This window comes from Lithobates pipiens, unplaced genomic scaffold (assembly GCF_037356315.1).
Source record: "Lithobates pipiens isolate NorthernLeopardFrog02 unplaced genomic scaffold, aLitPip1_a1.2 Scaffold_18, whole genome shotgun sequence".
Lineage (NCBI taxonomy): Eukaryota > Metazoa > Chordata > Amphibia > Anura > Ranidae > Lithobates > Lithobates pipiens.
Window position 1 is genome coordinate 74,606,433 of NW_027507758.1, and position 18,136 is coordinate 74,624,568.

The 18,136-nt window shown below is 43.8% G+C and overlaps 1 protein-coding gene across 2 annotated transcripts in view; it reads right to left on the bottom strand.

Moving 5' to 3' along the window:
• Positions 1 to 18,136, bottom strand: part of RAB3GAP2 (RAB3 GTPase activating non-catalytic protein subunit 2) — a 113,127-nt gene that overhangs the window by 37,701 nt on the left and 57,290 nt on the right. For both annotated transcript variants that reach the window (XM_077485788.1, XM_077485789.1), the window contains 9 exons: positions 16,703 to 16,801; positions 12,572 to 12,720; positions 12,414 to 12,493; positions 10,998 to 11,227; positions 8,226 to 8,442; positions 6,368 to 6,511; positions 5,898 to 5,980; positions 4,105 to 4,169; positions 2,475 to 2,565 (listed from right to left, as the gene is read on the bottom strand). In XM_077485788.1, the coding sequence (XP_077341914.1) occupies positions 2,475 to 2,565; positions 4,105 to 4,169; positions 5,898 to 5,980; positions 6,368 to 6,511; positions 8,226 to 8,442; positions 10,998 to 11,227; positions 12,414 to 12,493; positions 12,572 to 12,720; positions 16,703 to 16,801 (1,158 nt within the window). The remainder of the gene's footprint in view (positions 1 to 2,474; positions 2,566 to 4,104; positions 4,170 to 5,897; positions 5,981 to 6,367; positions 6,512 to 8,225; positions 8,443 to 10,997; positions 11,228 to 12,413; positions 12,494 to 12,571; positions 12,721 to 16,702; positions 16,802 to 18,136) is intronic.

An 18,136-nucleotide genomic window follows, 5' to 3' on the forward strand; every position in this document is an offset into this window, starting at 1 on the left:
ATGCAAGATTTGACCTTGCCAGGATGTGGCAAAGCTTTGTCTGATCAAAAAGACTTGGTATTCAGGTGGACCAGGGGCATTGAGATCTAAATGCCAGAACTTTATACCCATCAGCAGCTTTTTAAAAACCCTACTAGCTGTGCCACAAAAGAACTATCAACACCCTACTTAAGTGAAAATTAGCAGCCCAACAAGTCACTTGGCTACAAAAGAGATATGGAGGGGGAGAGGATGTACATAATTTGCATTGGGGTAGTCAAATTTTACTGTAAAGAAATTGGCAGCTCCCCATTTATCATTATGAGGATTAACCTTCCCTCCACTGTCTCACCCAGTTTCCACATCAGATTTCTATCTCCTACATATGGCCACTCTCACTCATGGCGTGCACTTGTGCCCCATACTAGTGCAAACAAAATCTTGCAATACAGGCACATTCCAGGACGCCTGTATTAACTGCCATTAGCAAATTTTAAATTGGTTTACTGGATATTTAACTGCCACCTGTTTCAGCATTCTCCATTGCAGAAATGCCTCAATGCTTCCTACCCTACTTGTCCCCGCTCAGGCAAACTGGAAGGCCTTAAAGTGATTCTAAAAGGTTGTAATTTAACCACTTCAGCCCCAGAAGAATTTACCCCCTTCCTGAATAGAGCACTTTTTGCGATTCGGCACTGCGTCGCTTTAACTGACAATTGCACGGTCGTGCGACATGGCTCCCAAACAAAATTGACGTCCTTTTTTTTCCCCACAAATAGAGCTTTCTTTTGGTTGTATTTGTTCACCTCTTTTATTTTTTGCGCTATAAACAAAAAAAGCACGACCATTTTGAAAAATTTTTTATTATTTTTGTTTTTTGCTATAATAAATATCCCCCAAAAATATTTAAAAACATTTTTTTTCCTCAAATTAGGCTATGTATTCATCTACATATTTTTGGTAAAAAAAAAAAAAAAAAAAAAAAAAACGCAAAAAGTGCTTGTTGATTGGTTTGCGCAAAAGTTATAGTGTCTACCAAATAGGGGATAGTTTTATTTTTTGATAATTTTTTTTTTTTTACTAGTAATGGCGGCAATCAGCAATTTTTATCATGACTGCGACATTATGGCGGACACATTGGACAATTTTGACACATTTTTGGAACCATTGGCATTAATACAGCGATCAATTTAAAAAAAAGTTAACCACTAGGTGGCGGTGTAGGGGTTAAGTGTGTCCTAGGGCAGTGATGGCGAACCTTGGCACCCCAGATGTTTTGGAACTACATTTCCCATGATACTCAACTACACTGCAGAGTGCATGAGCATCATGGGAAATGTAGTTCCAAAACATCTGGGGTGCCAAGGTTCGTCATCACTGTCCTAGGGAGTGATTCTAACTGTGAGGGGGAGCACTGTGTGTGACACGTCACTGATCAGCGCTCCCAATTACAGGGAGCTGTGATCAGTGACAGTGTCACTAGGCAGAACAGGGAGATGCTCGTTTACATTAGCATCTTCCCATTTTTCCTCACCATGAGGCGATCGTGGGTATCCCTGCAGAGATCGAGTCCGTGGGACACGCGATCGCGGTCACGGAGCTCCCGGCAGGCGCGCCTGAGCCACCTCCTAAAGAGCAATTTACAAGTACGTTAATCTGCATGTACGTGCCCTTCTGCCACAGTATATCTGTGTGAGGCAGTCGGGAAGTGGTTAAAAAAACAAAAAACAAAAAAAACATGTCATACTTACCTGCTCTCCTGCAATGATTTTGCACAGAGTCAGAGTCGCCCTGATCCTCTACTTTTTGGGTCCCTCGACGGTGGTCCTGGCTCCTTCCCCCTTCCGAGAGCCCCTCATAGCAAGCCCCTTGCTACAGGGGCATTAGAGCAGGCTTGCTCCTGAGCTATGCTCCTGTGAACGGACATTGTCCATTTACCCCACTCTCTCCTCATTGGCTCACTGGCTGTGACTGACAGCAGGAAGAGCCAATGGCTCCCATGGCTGTGTAAGCCAATGAGGAGAGACAGACCCCAGGAGAGCAGCTGCGCTCATGCAAACAGCTGAATTGAGATGGGGCTTAGTTAAGTATAGGGGGGCTGGGGGAAGCTGCATCCAGAGGGATTTTTCCCTTAATGAGTAGAATGCATTAAAAGTTTAAAAAAACCTTCTTCCTTTAGAATCACTTTGACCTGGAGGTGGCATACAAATTCAAAGCTAGTGAAGAATGGGCACTAAGGGAGGATAGCCTTGACACTGTCGCACCAAAACACAGTTAATCCTTGAGTCAGATTAAAATACCTGTAGTATCTTGTATTTGTCTGAAAGGTTAGAGTAAACACAGATAAATGTATTTATCATGCCTAACAGGCGGCCACTGCCTGGTGCACCAATTCTGTGGCCATATCAAAATGACCTAACACAAACAATCTACTGAAGTACTGTGCAAAAAGTAACTGTCATGTTTTAATAATTGATTGAGATGATAGCCATTACCTTGATTCTGTAAAGAATCCATTAGAGCCTGCGTAATGCTGGTAAGCGTGGAGAGAGGAATGCGGTTGCTGGCGAGGATATTTTCTAAAGCCTGGATATACAGCACAGAAAAGAGAAAAGGTACTTAAAATTATACAATGTCAGTTTGCTTATTGATCTGCACACCATATATGCCAAATCCCTGTAGAAAGAAAAAAAAAGAAAAAAAAAGAAGAAGAAGAAGCTATGCTGCAGACTTTATTAGCTAGAACAGCTGTCACTCACTTCTCTGCAATAAATGTCACCTTTTTTTGGAATGACACAAATGGAGGGGTCCAGTGAGTGACAATCAACAGGAAGTAAATACACACTTTGAAGACACAAAAACAATCAGATTTATGGAATATAAAACCAGGTATTTTTGCTTGTACAAGCCCATTATTAAAACGGACCTTCAGTCAGTGTGTCACTTTTCAGTGTCACTTACAACTCCATCTCCTCCGCTCCTCTTCCTTTTTCTGTTGGGGTACCCCAAGGCTCTGTCCTTGGGCCCCTCCTATTCTTGCTCTATACCTCTTCCCTGGGTTAGTTGATAACCTCCCATGGCTTCCAATACCACCTCTACGCCGAAGACACCCAGAGCCATCTCTCAACTCCTCAACTCACCCCCTCGATCTCCTTACGGATCTCAAACTTACTGAATGACATCTTGGTATGGATTTCACACCACTTTTTCTAATTAAATCTTTCTAAAGCTGAGCTTGTAATATTTCCTCCTTCCTGGTCCTCCCCCCCCCCCCCCATAACTTTACCATTAAGATCAACAGCACAACTATCGGTCCCTCCACTCATGCCAGGGTGCTGGATGTAATCCTTGACTCTGACCTCTCCTTCAGCATCCACATCCAATCATTGGCTGAATCCTGCTGCCTTAACCTCCGCAACATCTCCCGAATTTGACACTTCCTGACTAATGACACCACAAAGCAACTTATTCACTCCCTGATTATTTTCTGCCTTGACTACTGCAACTCTCTCCTTAATGGCCTACCCTTACACAGGTTCTCCCCCTTTCAGTCTATTATGAATGCTGCTGCTAGACTAATGCACCTCACTAATTGATCCATGACTGCTGCCCCTCTCTGCCAATCCCTTCACTGGCTTCCCCTACCCCACCGTATAAAATTCAAAATGGTAACTACAACATAGAAAGCCATCCACAACATCTCCCCCAGCTACATCACCAACCTCATCTGCAGATATCACCCAAATCATCCTCCTGCTCTCTAGCTACCTTGTTACCTCCTCCCATGCTCACCTTCAGGACTTCTCCAGAGCCTCTCCTATCCTCTGGAACTCCCTGCCCCAGTATGTCAACCCAGCCCCTAACCTCTCAACCTTTAGGAGATCCCTGAAAACTCATTTATTCAGGGAAGCCTATCCCACACCCACCTAACAACTGTCCCCGAGCCACTCCCATCAAATTATTTTAGCTATTACCTTTTGTACCACCACCCCCTCCCCTTTAGAATGTAAGCTCTATGAGCAAAGCCCTCCTGTCCCTTCTGTATTGTCGTGTCCCCCCCTCTACATTGTAAAACTGTTGGCGCTATATAAATCATGTATAATAATAATAATAATGTTACCATACCTGTTTCTTAGTTGCTGGATATTTAATGTCTAAGAGAATTTCCTTTGCTTCTGCTTCAAGTCGCTCTGAAAAAAAATACCACAAAGAGGACTACTAAGTCTACTAAATTTTTCACTTTTTTTAAATTTAGCTGAGAAGTGCACTGCTTGAAATTTGGTTTTGACTGCAACCAACCAGAATCCTTGTTTCATTTTCAGATCTAGATTACATAAAAATAAATGGTAAACTGACTGACTGCCATTGGTAAGACTATTTGCTTTCAATATGCTCTTTATACATCAGTCATTTAACATGCTTTATGCATTCAACAGTGTAGTGCCACCCAACGGCCTTCTAGAAAAACAACATATTTGTCACTCTTGAGTTGTCAGAAAAAAAAAAAGAAAAAAAAAAAAAAAAAGTCTGCTCACTTGAATCAGTTTATTTTTAACCACTTGGGATCCGCGCTATTGCAAAATGACGGCAATAGCGCGGACCCACATTTTCGGGACTACGTCTATTGACGTAGTCCCGGTTACGAGCGGCCTGCGCGCCCCCTGAGGGGCGCGCGCGGCGCGCTCTGTGATCGGCGAGTCCGTGAGACTCGCCTGATCACCGATCCGTGTAAGGGGTCGATCCCGACCCCTTATCACGTGATCAGCTGTCAGCCAATGACAGCTGATCATGTGATAAAACGGAGCCGGTAATCGGCTAGTATTCCTCCTCGCGCTGACAGCGCGAGGAGAAAAAAAAAAAGCCGATCGCCGGCGGCCGTGTTCGGGACATCAGTCCCGATCACGGCCAGAAATTTAAAAGGACACCTGCCCCCTGCCAGTGCCCACCTGCCACCCGCAGTGCCATCCTGAAATAAAGTAAGTGCCCCCCTGTCAGTGCCACCCAGCAGTGCCCATAGTGCCCACAGTGCCACCCAGCAGTGCCCACAGTGCCACCCAGCAGTTCCCACAGTGCCACCCACAGTGCCACCCAGCAGTGCCACCCACAGTGCCACCCAAAATCTGCCTCAGGTGCTGCACCCCAGTGCCGCCCATCAGTGCCCAGCAGTGCCGCCCATCAGTGCCCAGCAGTGCCGCCCATCAGTGCCCAGCAGTGCCACCTATCAGAGCCACCTATCAGTGCCACCTATCAGTGCCCATCAGTCCCATCTATCTGTGGTACCTATCAGTGCCCATCCGTGCCACCCATCCGTGCCACTTATCCGTGCCACCCATCCGTGCCATCTTATCTGTGCCCATCTTTGCCCATCAGTGCCGCCTTATCTGTGCCCATCGGTGCCGCCTTATCTGTGCCTATTAGTGCCGCCTTAACTATGCCTATCAGTGCCCACCAGTGCAGCCCATCAGTGCCCACCAATGCAGCCCATCAGTGCCCACCAATGCAGCCCATCAGTGCCCACCAATGCAGCCTATCAGTGCCGCCTAATCAGCGCACTTCAATGAAGGAGAAAAATGACCCGTTTGCAAAATTTTATAACAAACTATTAAAACATGATTTTTTTTTTTTTTTTTTTTGCATCTTTTTTTGTTTGTTTAGCAAAAAATAAAACTCCGAGCTGTAACTAAATACCACCAAAAGAAAGCTCTATTTGTGGGAAAAAAATGATAAAAATTTCATTTGGGTACAGTGTTGTATGCCCGCGCAATTGTCACTCAAAGTGCATCAGCGCTGAAAGCTGAAAATTGGTCTGGGACTGAGGGGGGTTTAAGTGCCCAGTAAGCAAGTGGTTAAAGTGCAATGACAAAACATAACATTATTCCACATATGATAAAATATAAGAGCGTAACATTTTTATTTACCGTAATTTGGAGATTTGGCTTTTAATAATGTGCGGAGTTTCTTTACTAGATGCAAGTCTTTGGCTCGTTCACACTTTTTGTCGCTGGAACAAGAAACAATGAAGAAATAATAAAATGTGAAAATGCAGCACAAAAATGTATCCTTCACATATAGTAGTGCCTTCTGCAATCTAAGTGACTGAGGTTCAGACAAATGAGCCTAAAGGACACGTTGTAAAACAAAAGAAAAAAAAAAGAAAAAAAGGGGGACCTGACCGGCTCTCCTTCAATAATAGACTTCTCTCTGCTGCATTAAGTAGAGGGAACCTTGTAGGATACCACAGACTCCACACCAAGGCATGAATATTATAAATGGGCAGGCCATATTATGCAGTTTTACTACAAATTATAAGGGAGAGCAGATATCCACTTTGCAATATTCATGAGCCCCATAGCGATGTTTTATTCCAAGTGTGGCTTAGCTCTCTTACCTGAGTGCCAGGTGGAACGGGATATTCACCGTCCGTACATTTCCTGATACCGGATCAATCAGACAAATCTGATACGTCTGCGGCTGCCAACCCTGACTGGTGACGTTATTTAAACCCATGATCTTATACCCAGGACACAGCAATCTGAAACAAAATGAGTCAGTGAGCTAAAACATAAAGGGCACTAGTTCTTTTCACACACAATTACAGTTACATTTACTACAATATATTGGTCCACGTTTATCAATACATTGGACCGGGTTTTGCAGATTGCAGCACTGCACCTAATTTGTCTTGAAGTTGAAAGTTGGTCAAAAGTCACTTGATGTCCATTTGGTCCTTATTTTAAATAATTTCCCCAGCTATCGGGAGCATCGCCCGACTGTACTTACAGCAGGTGAGCACTAGAGACACCAGGGCTTGGTCTTTAGTTATATTGGATGCTCCGACTGGCTCATATGGCCATAGTTGCAACAGAATTTTCCATGTGTTCCATAAGACGTTTCACTTTAATGCCTTCTGCATCACATCACGGGAATGATGTAATTACGTTTATCTTTCTATTAAAGAGGTTGTAAACCCTATTAAAAAAACCTGCAAGACAAAGGCATAATGAGCTAGTATGCATCGCATACTAGCTCATTATGAAATACTTACCTTAGATTGAAGCCCCCAGCAGCAGCACCCGCACACCTCTGAAATGGCTGACATCTTCCCTGGTGTTTCTTCCAGGTCTGCGGGCTACGGCGGTAACCGCCGGTCACAGCACAAGGCCCTGATGTGCTTCAGAGCACATGCGCCGATGATGTAGGCGGCGGCGTATATAGTAAATATCTCCTAAACAGTGCAAGTTTAGGAGATATTTACAGTACCTACAGGTAAGTCTTATTATAGGCTTACCTGTAGGTACAATTAAAAAGGAAGACTTTACTTCCTCTTTATACTTTTCTGTAATAAGTTATTGCACACTCTGAATATGTGTCATAACGTCTGTATTTTTTGCACCTTTTTGAAATACTTAATGAAAATTATTGGAAAGAAAAGCCACTTGATGAACACGAGGGGCGGGTAGGCGAAGGGAAAGATGGAGCCATTGTGTGGTTGGCACCAGTGTTCACCCTGATCTTCTCAAAACTGGATATCTCAAGACAAAACCAGTGACCGTTGTCTAAAAGAGAGATTTTCCCCTTGACGTTGGGAACATTAATACTCATTCCCTCTTGTTTTTTTTGCCTTACATATACTTTAAAGACAACCTATACTGATTTCACTGATTCAGTGGCATCAAACCTTTCTAAGCTGCTGAATGAAAATAATGGAGATCAGGAGTTGGACTGAGAAAGCACTAAATGGAGAGACAGTCAGGCAGTTAGCATTTTCTCCTCGGTACATTTGATACCACAATGATGAATGTCATTTAAAAAAATACTTTAAAAAGGTTAGCTTTTTACATTCATGGTTGGAACAAATTGACTTTCACAAATGAAAACACCATTCACTGTTAGAAATGTGTTCATTTGAGAAAAAAAATTCCCTGCTCCTACCTAAAAAAAAAAAAAAAAAAAAAAAAATCAAACAAATGTTTGTAGAAAGAACTTTTTTTAATATGATTTCTACCAGTGTGTGGCCAGTTTTAGATAAATGAGGCTGACAATAGATCCAAAACATAGGCTCCATTAATTTAGTTCTAGATTGTAAGCTCTAACGAGCAGGACCCTCTGATCGCTCTGTATTGATTTGTATTGTATTGACCTGTCTGCCCCCATATTGCAAAGTGCTGTGCAAACTGTTGGCGCTATATAAATCCTGTATAATAATTTAGTCTACTGAACGGATTCGTTTTTGGACTAGTCCCCACCTGCAGTGTTTGCCCACATTAAATGCTCCAACACGGGGTCCTTGCTGTGTGCTCCACACTTCCAGGATTCCCCGTCTAGGGGCATAGATGACGAGGAACTGGGCCACCCGGCATGGACCCTGAACACCACCAAATGGAGAATAATGGCTTCTCTCAGATTCCCTCTCTTGCAGGTCCTCCGTAATTTGCATCCATCCAATCTGAGCATCTCGATAGCCTGGAAGACACAACCAAGGAGGAATGATAAATGACGCCACACAACCTCATATGCAATTCCTCCGCCTCTGCTAGATCACTGGATGTCAGATGAACGCTGGATATAGCTAACCATAATGTCATTACTGCCGAGGCAAATCGTATTGGAAATTGGTAAAGTCAGAATTAAAAGTAGATGTAAACCTTAACTGGACGACATTTAATTTAGCACTGTGTGTCATACACTAAAACACAGTTTTTTCCTCTGTTGTTGCAACTCAGCACTGTTGATCTCCTGAAGCCTCTCTGCTTCCTCTCGTATAAACAAACTTCAAAAAGGCTGCATTGTATTTTTAAAGTGGTTGTAAAAAATTACAAATCACTTTGACCTACAGGTAAGCCTAGATTAAGGCTTACCTGTAGGTCCAAGAAATAAGAAAGAAAACTGTATAAGTTTAGGAGATATTTACCTGAAGACAGGCGCCGTAGACAGCGGCGCGCAGGCGCACTGGGTAAGCCGCAGATCGCGGCGATATGCCGCGAGTGTCGGCTCCCATGCGCATGCGCGGGAGTGACGTCATCGCTGCTCCGGCGAATCACAGCGCCGGAGCAGCGAGACCCATGGAGACCCACCAAGAAGATGGACGTTCGGAACTACAGGGGACAGTGGTGACTTCACTGGCTCCTGTGTCAGGTAAGTGACACATAATGGACTACTATGCGATGCATAGTAGTCCATTATGCTTTACCTTTGCAGGGAATCAAAGAGGAAGTAAACCCATCAGGGTTTACTTCCTCTTTAAGGGAGGGCTTCTTTATTTTAACAGTAGCAAAACATGCTTGTATTAGGAGCATTAGGTTCCACCCGATCAGCATGTGACAGGGTAACAACTCAAGAGATCAACTGTGAGCTGGGGCAAAGCACTGTCCCCTCATAACAGGAACTGCCCAAAGACGGTCATGGCAGGATCACCAGATATTATTTTAGTTAAAAGGAGGAGTCTAGCCTGAGCTGATTAGGCTGGGCTTCTCCTCTGGGTCACAGGAGTGCAATTACTTTTGCACTTCTGTGACACATTTTCAGCGGAGAGCGGTCTGAATTCCGCTTTCCGCTGACGTCACTGCCATCAGTTGAGGCAGCGCGTCATCCCGACTTCCAAGTCTGGATCCACCAGATGCCTTGATTGATGGCACTCTCAGCGAGCCGCTGAGACGGCCACACCCCGCCCCGCCACAGCTCATCGCTCCAATGAGCATGGAGAAGCAGAGAGGAGAGACGCTGACTGACTTATCTTTTAGGCTCCATGCACACTGAAGCTCAAAAAAGCTTTTTCTGGACGCCAGATTGCTGGCAGAAAACGCTGGTTGAAAAACTTGCTTTTAACAGCGTTTTGTACTAGCGTTTATTAGCGTTAGCGTTTATGGGCGTTTTCAATAAAAATACACAGGGGACACTCCAAAAATCCCACAGTACATTCCAAACTCCCACAATGCATTGAAAAAATAGAATGCCGAACACTAATTAACGTGCGTTTATAAGCGTTTATGAGCGTTTATCGTTTTTTGGCGGTGAAAAACGGCACTTTGAACGCGAATTTCTGGCGTTCAGAAAAAAGCCCATAAACTCCACTGCTCATTAAAGCTGAAAAACGTCCATGTGTGCATGGACACATAGGCTAACATAGAGTGGAGTTTATGGGCTTTTACAAAAAACGCCCAAACTCCAATAAACTGCAGTTTATCAGCTCCAGTGTGCATGGAGCCTTAAAGTTTCACATTTAAGAACATTCAAAATTACTTATAGGCCCTCATGCACACTGGACGTTATAAAAACACCAGTAACATTAGCTGTAGAATGAGTTTTGCAGAGTTTTTTTTTTAGCTGTAACGGTTTAGCTTTTCTGGGGGGGTGTTTCCAGTCACAAAACGCCCCAGCCAAAAAACGCTAATAACGGCCTGTGTGTGCATGGGTACATAGGATAACATGCTGGGGAGTTTACTGGCGGCAGAAAAAAAAAACACCTGAAGCCAAAAACAGTAGCTGTAAAAACGTCCAGTGTGTCAGTAAATTAAAATGTTAAAGATTATATGAGAATAATGATTTGCGATATTACTAATTAGGTTTACATCTACTTTATTATCCATTTGATGGCCAGAAATATTTTTTTTCCCTGTAAAGAAAGTTTAAGTTTGTGTGTTACAGTTCTAATATTATAAAATAAATAAAAAGCCAGCACTTGGAGTGGAAGTTCTTTATAATGGGCACAGCCAGCATATAGACTCGGGAACTGGGCACAGAGATCTCACTAATAAGGTTTCTCAGAAATACAGTACAGAGGTCCAGTGATTTCATGCTCTATGAACTGAAATTTTAGTTTTGGGTAGACTGACCCTTTAGTATGTCTGTAGAAAACAATAAACTTCTAAACTTAGCCAATTAAAAAATCAGTCTATAAAATGGGTGGCTACCTTGTTACATATGGCCGGCTTCAAAAAAGAGGCTGGAATGTTTTTACATTCATGAAAACCATTCAGCTATGGCAATGAATCCCAAGAATAATAAGAATAAATTGCTACCCTTCCACATTCGAATGGCGACTCCTCTAACCACATCCAGCAGAATGACCCTCCCAAAGTCATCGGTCACCGCGGCAAGCGTGTTACACGGGGAAAGACTGATGCTCTCTCCATGGCGACGGGAGTCGGGGAGGCCGAACCTAACAGCCAGGGGGGTGGCGGGTTCCACTTTAGGCTTCTGTTTTTGTTGTGGCTCTTCTTCATGTTTGCTCTTCCAGCCCAGCCAACCACTAGGACAAAAGAAAAGCAAGTCGTCATCACACAAAGCATGTACAGTAAGTGAACTAAAGAGAATTCATGAATATTGTTCTTTTCTGACCATTCCTAGGAAAGTGAGGCTTGCCTCTTCCAGAGCTAATGTTATGTGTTTATATTAGGGATTAGAAGGTTGAAAAACATGCTGCGTTACTAATGGCAGAGGGGTGCAAGAGAAACTGACCCTACCGAAAATTAGGGCTGAGCTTCTAAGAAACTGCTGGGAAGGGGGAGGAGCAAGGAAAGCTCATCTGCCGAGCCACTGCTGGGAAAGGGAACAGGAAGAACTGTGCTGCTGACTCACAATTGGAAGAGGAAACAGGAAAAACTGAGATGTTGAGCCACTGCCTGGGAGGGGAACTGCCATACAGGAAGCAGGCTGCCCTGAGCTGCAAAGTGACTGATGCAAAGGAGAGCTGAGCTGTTGAGTCACTGCTGGAAGGGGGAGCAGGGTGAGCTGAACTGCTGAGCCACATGCAAGTAATGGGGCTGCAGAGGCACAGATGGGGGGCTGAAATGCTGAGGAGGGAAATCAGGCTGACCTGAGCTGCTAATGCCGTGTACACATGACCGGTTTTCCCGTTGGAATAAACTCTGACGTTTTTTTCAGACGGAGTTCCAACAGAGTTCTGCTGAAACTGTCGTGCGTACAAACGATCACACCAAAGTCCGATCGTTAAGAACGTGGTGACGTACACGTGCGACGGGACTAGAAAAAGGAAGTTCGATAGCCAGTAGCCAATAGCCTCCGTCTCGTACTTGCTTCAGAGCATGCGCAGTTTTTGATCTGTCGGAACAGCATACAAACGGTTTTCCTGATAGGAATTGGTTCCGTCTGAAAGATTTAAAACATTTTCTATTTCTAGGTCCTTAAGAATTTTCGTAAACAAAAAGTCAGACGAGGCACACACACGATCGGAATATATGATGAAAGGATTCCGTCTGACTTTTTCTGTCGGGCATTTCGCTCGTGTGTACACGGCATAAGGCACCAATGACAAGGGGAGATGAGCTACATAGCCTAGTCTTAGTTTTAATTTACGAATCCACAGGCACAGTGGATGGATTCCACCCATTTTCCTTTATCTCTATCCCATCTGCCTGCCTTAAAATTACATGAATATCACATATTTTAGAGCTGGTAAAAATAGTTCACAATACCTGGCAGCACTGAAGAGGGCTGAGGTGAGTTTGCTGGCAACAGCAAGAGCCACGTGAGACAATAATGGCTGTGTACTGCCCTGTACAGATAAACATGGTAAGTGACATGGTAAATTAGCATAACACAACAGACATGACTACACTACTAACATACATACCTCCAGGGCAAAAAAGAATCCTGTGAATGGATTGGAGCCCACAGTAATATACTGAGACATGGTAGGGGGGCTGCTCTTTATAGCGGCATTAAAGCCTCCCAAAATGGAGGCAGTCTTCATCTGGTCAAATGGAGAGAGAGCCATAAAACCTGAAAACAGGAAAACACTACCGTTACACAAGTCAAGGCAAAAGTACCTGTCTGAAAAGACTGGAAAGAAGAATGACATTCCATACTCACGTTCAGAATGAATGAATGAGAACTTGCACTGTGGAAGCCATGCCCAAAAAATGTAAGCAGAGAGCAATTATCCGTCTAGTCACCAGTATTTCCTGTGGGCTTCATGCAGCTGATCTTTTCTCCATTCCTTACGCTTACAATGTCTTGTTCTGCACTGAATGACAGCCATCTACAGTATCTCACAAAAGTGAGTACACCCCTCACATTTTTGTAAATATTTTATTATATCTTTTCATACGCCAACACTGAAGAAATTACAATTTGTTACAATGTAAAGTAGTGAGTGTATAGCTTGTATAACAGTGTAAATTACTGTCCCCCTCAAAATAACTCAACACACAGTCATTAATGTCTAAACTGCTGGTAACAAAAGTGAGTACACCCCTAAGTCAAAATGTCCAAATTGGGCCCAACGTGTCAATATTTTGTGTGGCCACCATTATTTTCCAGCACTGCCTTAACCCTTTTGGGCATGGAGTTCACCAGAGCTTTACAGGTTGCCACTGGAGTCCTCTTCCACTCCTCCATGATGACATCACAGAGGTGGTGGATGTTAGAGAACTTGGGCTCCTCCACCTTCCGTTTAAGATGCCCCACAAATGCTCAATAGGGTTTAGGTCTGGAGACATGCTTGACCAGTCCATCATCTTTACCCTCAGCTTCTTTAGCAAAGCAGTGGTCGTCTTGGAGGTGTGTTTGGGGTCGTTATGTTGGAATACTGCCCTGTGGCCCAGTCTCTGAAGGGAGGGGATCATGCTCTGCTTCATTATGTCACAGTACATGTTGGCATTCATGGTTCTCTTAATGAACTGTAGCTCCCCAGTGCCGGTAGTACTCATGCAGCCCCAGATCATGACACTCCCACTACTGTAGGCAAGACACACTTGTCTTTGTACTCCTCATCTGGTTGCTACCACACACGCTTGACACCAACTGAACCAAATAAGTTTATCTTGGCCTCATCGGACCACAGGACATTGTTCCAGTAATCCATGTCCTTAGTCGCCTTGTCTTCAGCAAACTGTTTGCAGGCTTTCTTGTGCATCATCTTTAGAAGAGGCTTCCTTCTGGAATGACTGTAATGCAGACCAATTTGATGCAGTGTGCGTCGTATGAGCTGAGAACTGATAGGCTGACACCCCCTCCCCCCCATCCCTTCAACCTCTACAGCAGTGCTGACAGCACTCATACATCTATTTCCCAAAGACAACCTCTGGATATGATGCTAAGCATGTGCACTCAACCTTGGTCGACCATGACAGGGCCTATTCTGAGTGAAATCTGTCCTGTTAAAACGCAATATGGTCTTGGCCACTGTGCTGCAGCTCAGTTTCAGGGTTTTGGAAATCTTCTTGTAGCCTAGGCCATCTTTATGTAGAGAAACAATTCTTTTTTTCAGATCCTCAGAGTTCTTTGCCATGAGGTGCCATGTTGAACTTCCAGTGAACAGTATGAGAGAGAGATAACAACAAAGACTGTGTAACACCAACGAGTCACATGACACCAGGGAGGGAAAATGGCTAATTGGGCTTAATTTGGACATTTTCACTCAAGGGTGTACTTACTTTTGTTGCCAGCGTTTTAGACATTAATGGCTGTGTGTTGAGTTATTTTAAGAGGACAGTAAATTTACACTGTATACAAGCTGTACACACTACATTACATTGTAGCAAAGTGTCATTTCTTCAGTGTTGTCACATGAAAAGATATAATAAAACATTTCCAAAAATATGAGGGGTGTACTCACTTTTGTGAGATACCGTAGCTTGCAGCAGAACTTTGCTTCCTCATGTCAGAGCTACTCCTCCCCCCATGACTGAAGGAATTATTAAGCAGTGGTAAGAGTAGTGTGCAGCATAATAGTGACACCACCGAATCCCACTCTTAACCTGGTGTCGGAGGAAGGAATGCCTTATATGATCTCACACTGTCCCTACAGCTAATAGGCTGTAGGGACAGGAGTGTATATGCAGCCCTCACATACCAGGAGATGCACTACAAATTTTAGGACAAAAAGGCAAATTAGAGTACAACGTAGGCATAACTAACATTGCTAGATCTTGCCTATATGTAAAGAAATCTTCACCTTTTTGAGTTCAGGTCCAATTTTAGGTGAGCCTGGTCAAGAGTGATGATGTACAGAGACCACGTGGTTCCTGCAAGTACCTGTGTTGGATTCCCAAGTCCCTATTGAGGCCATCCACCCTGAGGTCCAGGGTGTACAAGCTGATCTTAAAGTGGTGTTGCCACCAAAAAATTAAAACTGCTTAAAATTCGTAAAAAAAATAAATAATAATTGGCAAAAAAATTTTTTTTTGCTCAACTCTAAATACCGGTTGCTAGGGGGTCCCTCGTAATCTGCCTTCCTCATTGCCCGGGCTGGTGACATCACTTCCCCTCGCGCCGCACATTCACCTGGGACCTGTCATGTGTCCCAGGTGACTGTACGGCGTATCACGGCGCCCTGCGCCGCTCGCGCATGCGCAGTGGGTGCCACAGCCGGGTGCCCACAGTATGCATGACGGCGCCGCGAGCGGAGCGGGGAGCAAGGGGGGGCTTCGTTCCCCCGCATCGCTGGACCCTGGGGCAGGTAAGTGTCCGATTATTAAAAGCCAGCAGCTGCAGTATTTGTAGCTGCTGACTTTTAATTTTTTTTTTTTAGGGGGTACCCCACTTTAAAGAGGAAGTAAAGGCAATAAAAAAAAAAAACGCAACCTGCAAGGCAAAGGCATAGCATACTAGCTCATTATGAATAACTTACCTGAGAACGAAGCCCCCGAAGCGGTCCTCCGTCTTCATCTTCGCCGCTACCATGTATCCCGGAGTGACTACCGGGTCTCGCTGCTCCGGCGCTGTGATTCGCCAGAGCTGCGATGACGTCACTCCCAGGCATGCGCATGGGAGCCAACATGAGCGGCATATCGCAGTGATCTGCGGCTGCTCAGTGCACCTGTGCGCCGCTGTCTACGGCGCATGCGCCGTAGACAGCGGTGCCTGTCTTTTTGTAAATATTTCCTAAACCATATAGGTTTAGGAGATATTTCTTGGACCTACAGGTAAGCCTTAATCTAGGCTTACCTGTAGGTCAAAGTGGTTTGTAAGGGTTTACAACCACTTTAAAGTGGTTGTAAACCCTTACTTATATCTAGTGAAGGGCTATCCTCAGGTGATACAGAGATGAAACAAATCCTACATAAGTTGCACCTATTTATCTGCAGTCTCATCTCTACATCCGTTCAAAGTGCTGAATTTATAAGCTTGTCTAAGAGCTCATAAAAAAAGAGGGGGGAGGGCTGAAGTTACACACTGCATAGCTCAGTGAGGAATGAATGGACACAGAAACAGAGCTGATGCTGTCCCATCAGCTGGAGGTTCCTCCTGTCACCATTTTTCTCTTGGTGTCAGGAAAACTTGTAAGAAGTGATTCATGCCGATAGCAGAGGAATGAAGCATCAGACAGAAATGACATTTAGTGCTCCGGATCGAGACAAATACATACTATAGAGGGATATGCTTTCTTCATATTTCATGACTGAGGGTTACAACCACTTTAAATCTGAGTCCCACAGAAACCTCTACAATTCAACTGTCAAATATGAGAATTTATATGGGCAATGGAGGCAAAGACTTTTGAAACCTAAAAATAACATGAGGAAGGGGAGCTTAATATTGACTTGGGCAGAAATCAAAGACCGATATACAGCCTGAACCTAGAATCCAAGGGATCTTTACAGAATCACAAGGTTGTTTATCAAAGACAAAAATTACTTTTTCAATACAAAAGATGAAGAATACTTTTGTAATTTTAGGTAACACAAGGTGTCTGCTTCAGCACTTCTCTTCCCTTACTAGATCTCCAATAACGTAAAATCGCAATGGATATGAAACTCACCCACGCTGACATGATCAACAATGTGGTCCACATCCTGCAGGCCCCACTTCTTATAAGCCAGCGGAGGGGGCTGGACATTCTCATTGCCAGAAGCAGCAGCTGGTGAATATATTAAAACAAGACATATTTTATATGTATAAAGCAAAGAGCAAAACCCACTATCCACGTGACAGCAAATGCAGACTTTGTTATAAATCCTGCAGCACCCAATGAAGTATTCTCTGCATAACAGAGAAGGAGATTAATACCAGGAGGGCTCAATCACTTGAATTTAACAGATCATGTGACCAGGCTCTCCTCTTAGCAGCAGCTTATTCTGTATTTGTTAAAATAAATGGGCCTTCATTTCTGTCAAGACAGATATTGTAGCATATCAATATGCTACCTAAAAACGTACCAGAAATTTTTTTTTCTTTATAAAGTCATACAGCTGTTTTATAAATAAGCCCTTAAAGCCAAAATCTGGGCTGAACAAATAGTGTCTAAACACAAGATATTCATTTAAATCTTGGTGTGCTTTGTGCATTTCTCTCAAATCTGTAATCCAGCATGAAACAACTCCTGCACTTTGCCTCTGTTTCTTGTAATAAAGACCGGTCACTGCTGCCCTTTCTGCTTCTGCTGGGTGACTGGTCTTGTACCCGCCCCCTCCTGTGGTGGGTGCCTCCCACAGCTCTGCTCTCGTCACAGGCCATGTGCAGCACAGTAAATACTGTATGTCAATGATACAAGGTATATATCTGGGTTTACAATGGCATTTACTGCATACAAAGTGGATTTATATCTATAGTGGCTTATGAAGAAAGTTTTTATGCCTGGATTCAGCTCTAATCATATTTATTTGTGCTCACACTTAAACACACCTTCAAAAGGTAACAGAAAAAAGCAAAAAGACATGTAAAGTACGGTGATCATAAAAACCAGCAATCACTTTTCATCTGCACTGAGCATTCACACCGGTGGATGGCTTCTGATTGGTTTCTATTGGTTACTGCACTAGAAGCCCTCATTGCTGCTATGAAGACAAAACTCTTCTTAAAAATACAGGTATGTTTATATACAACGTTTACAACAATTGTAACTAGGAATGATGCAAACTGCTCCCTTTTTCTTTAAAGTGAAGTGTCCTTGTCGAAAGTTACGACTAATGCCTCGTACACGCGGTCGGACTTTCCGGCAGAAAAGGTCAGACAGAATAATTTCATCGGATATTCTGATCATGTATGGGCTTCAGCGGACTTTTTTTTTCAAAAAGTTTGACGGACCTAGAAATAAAACATGTTTTAAATCTCTCCGACAGAATCAATTCCTATCGGGAAAACCGTTCGTCTATATGCTAGTCCGACGGACCAAATACGACGCAAGGGCAGCTATTGAACTTCCTTTTCTATTCCCATCGTACGTTATCGCGTTCAAAACTAACGGACTTTGGTT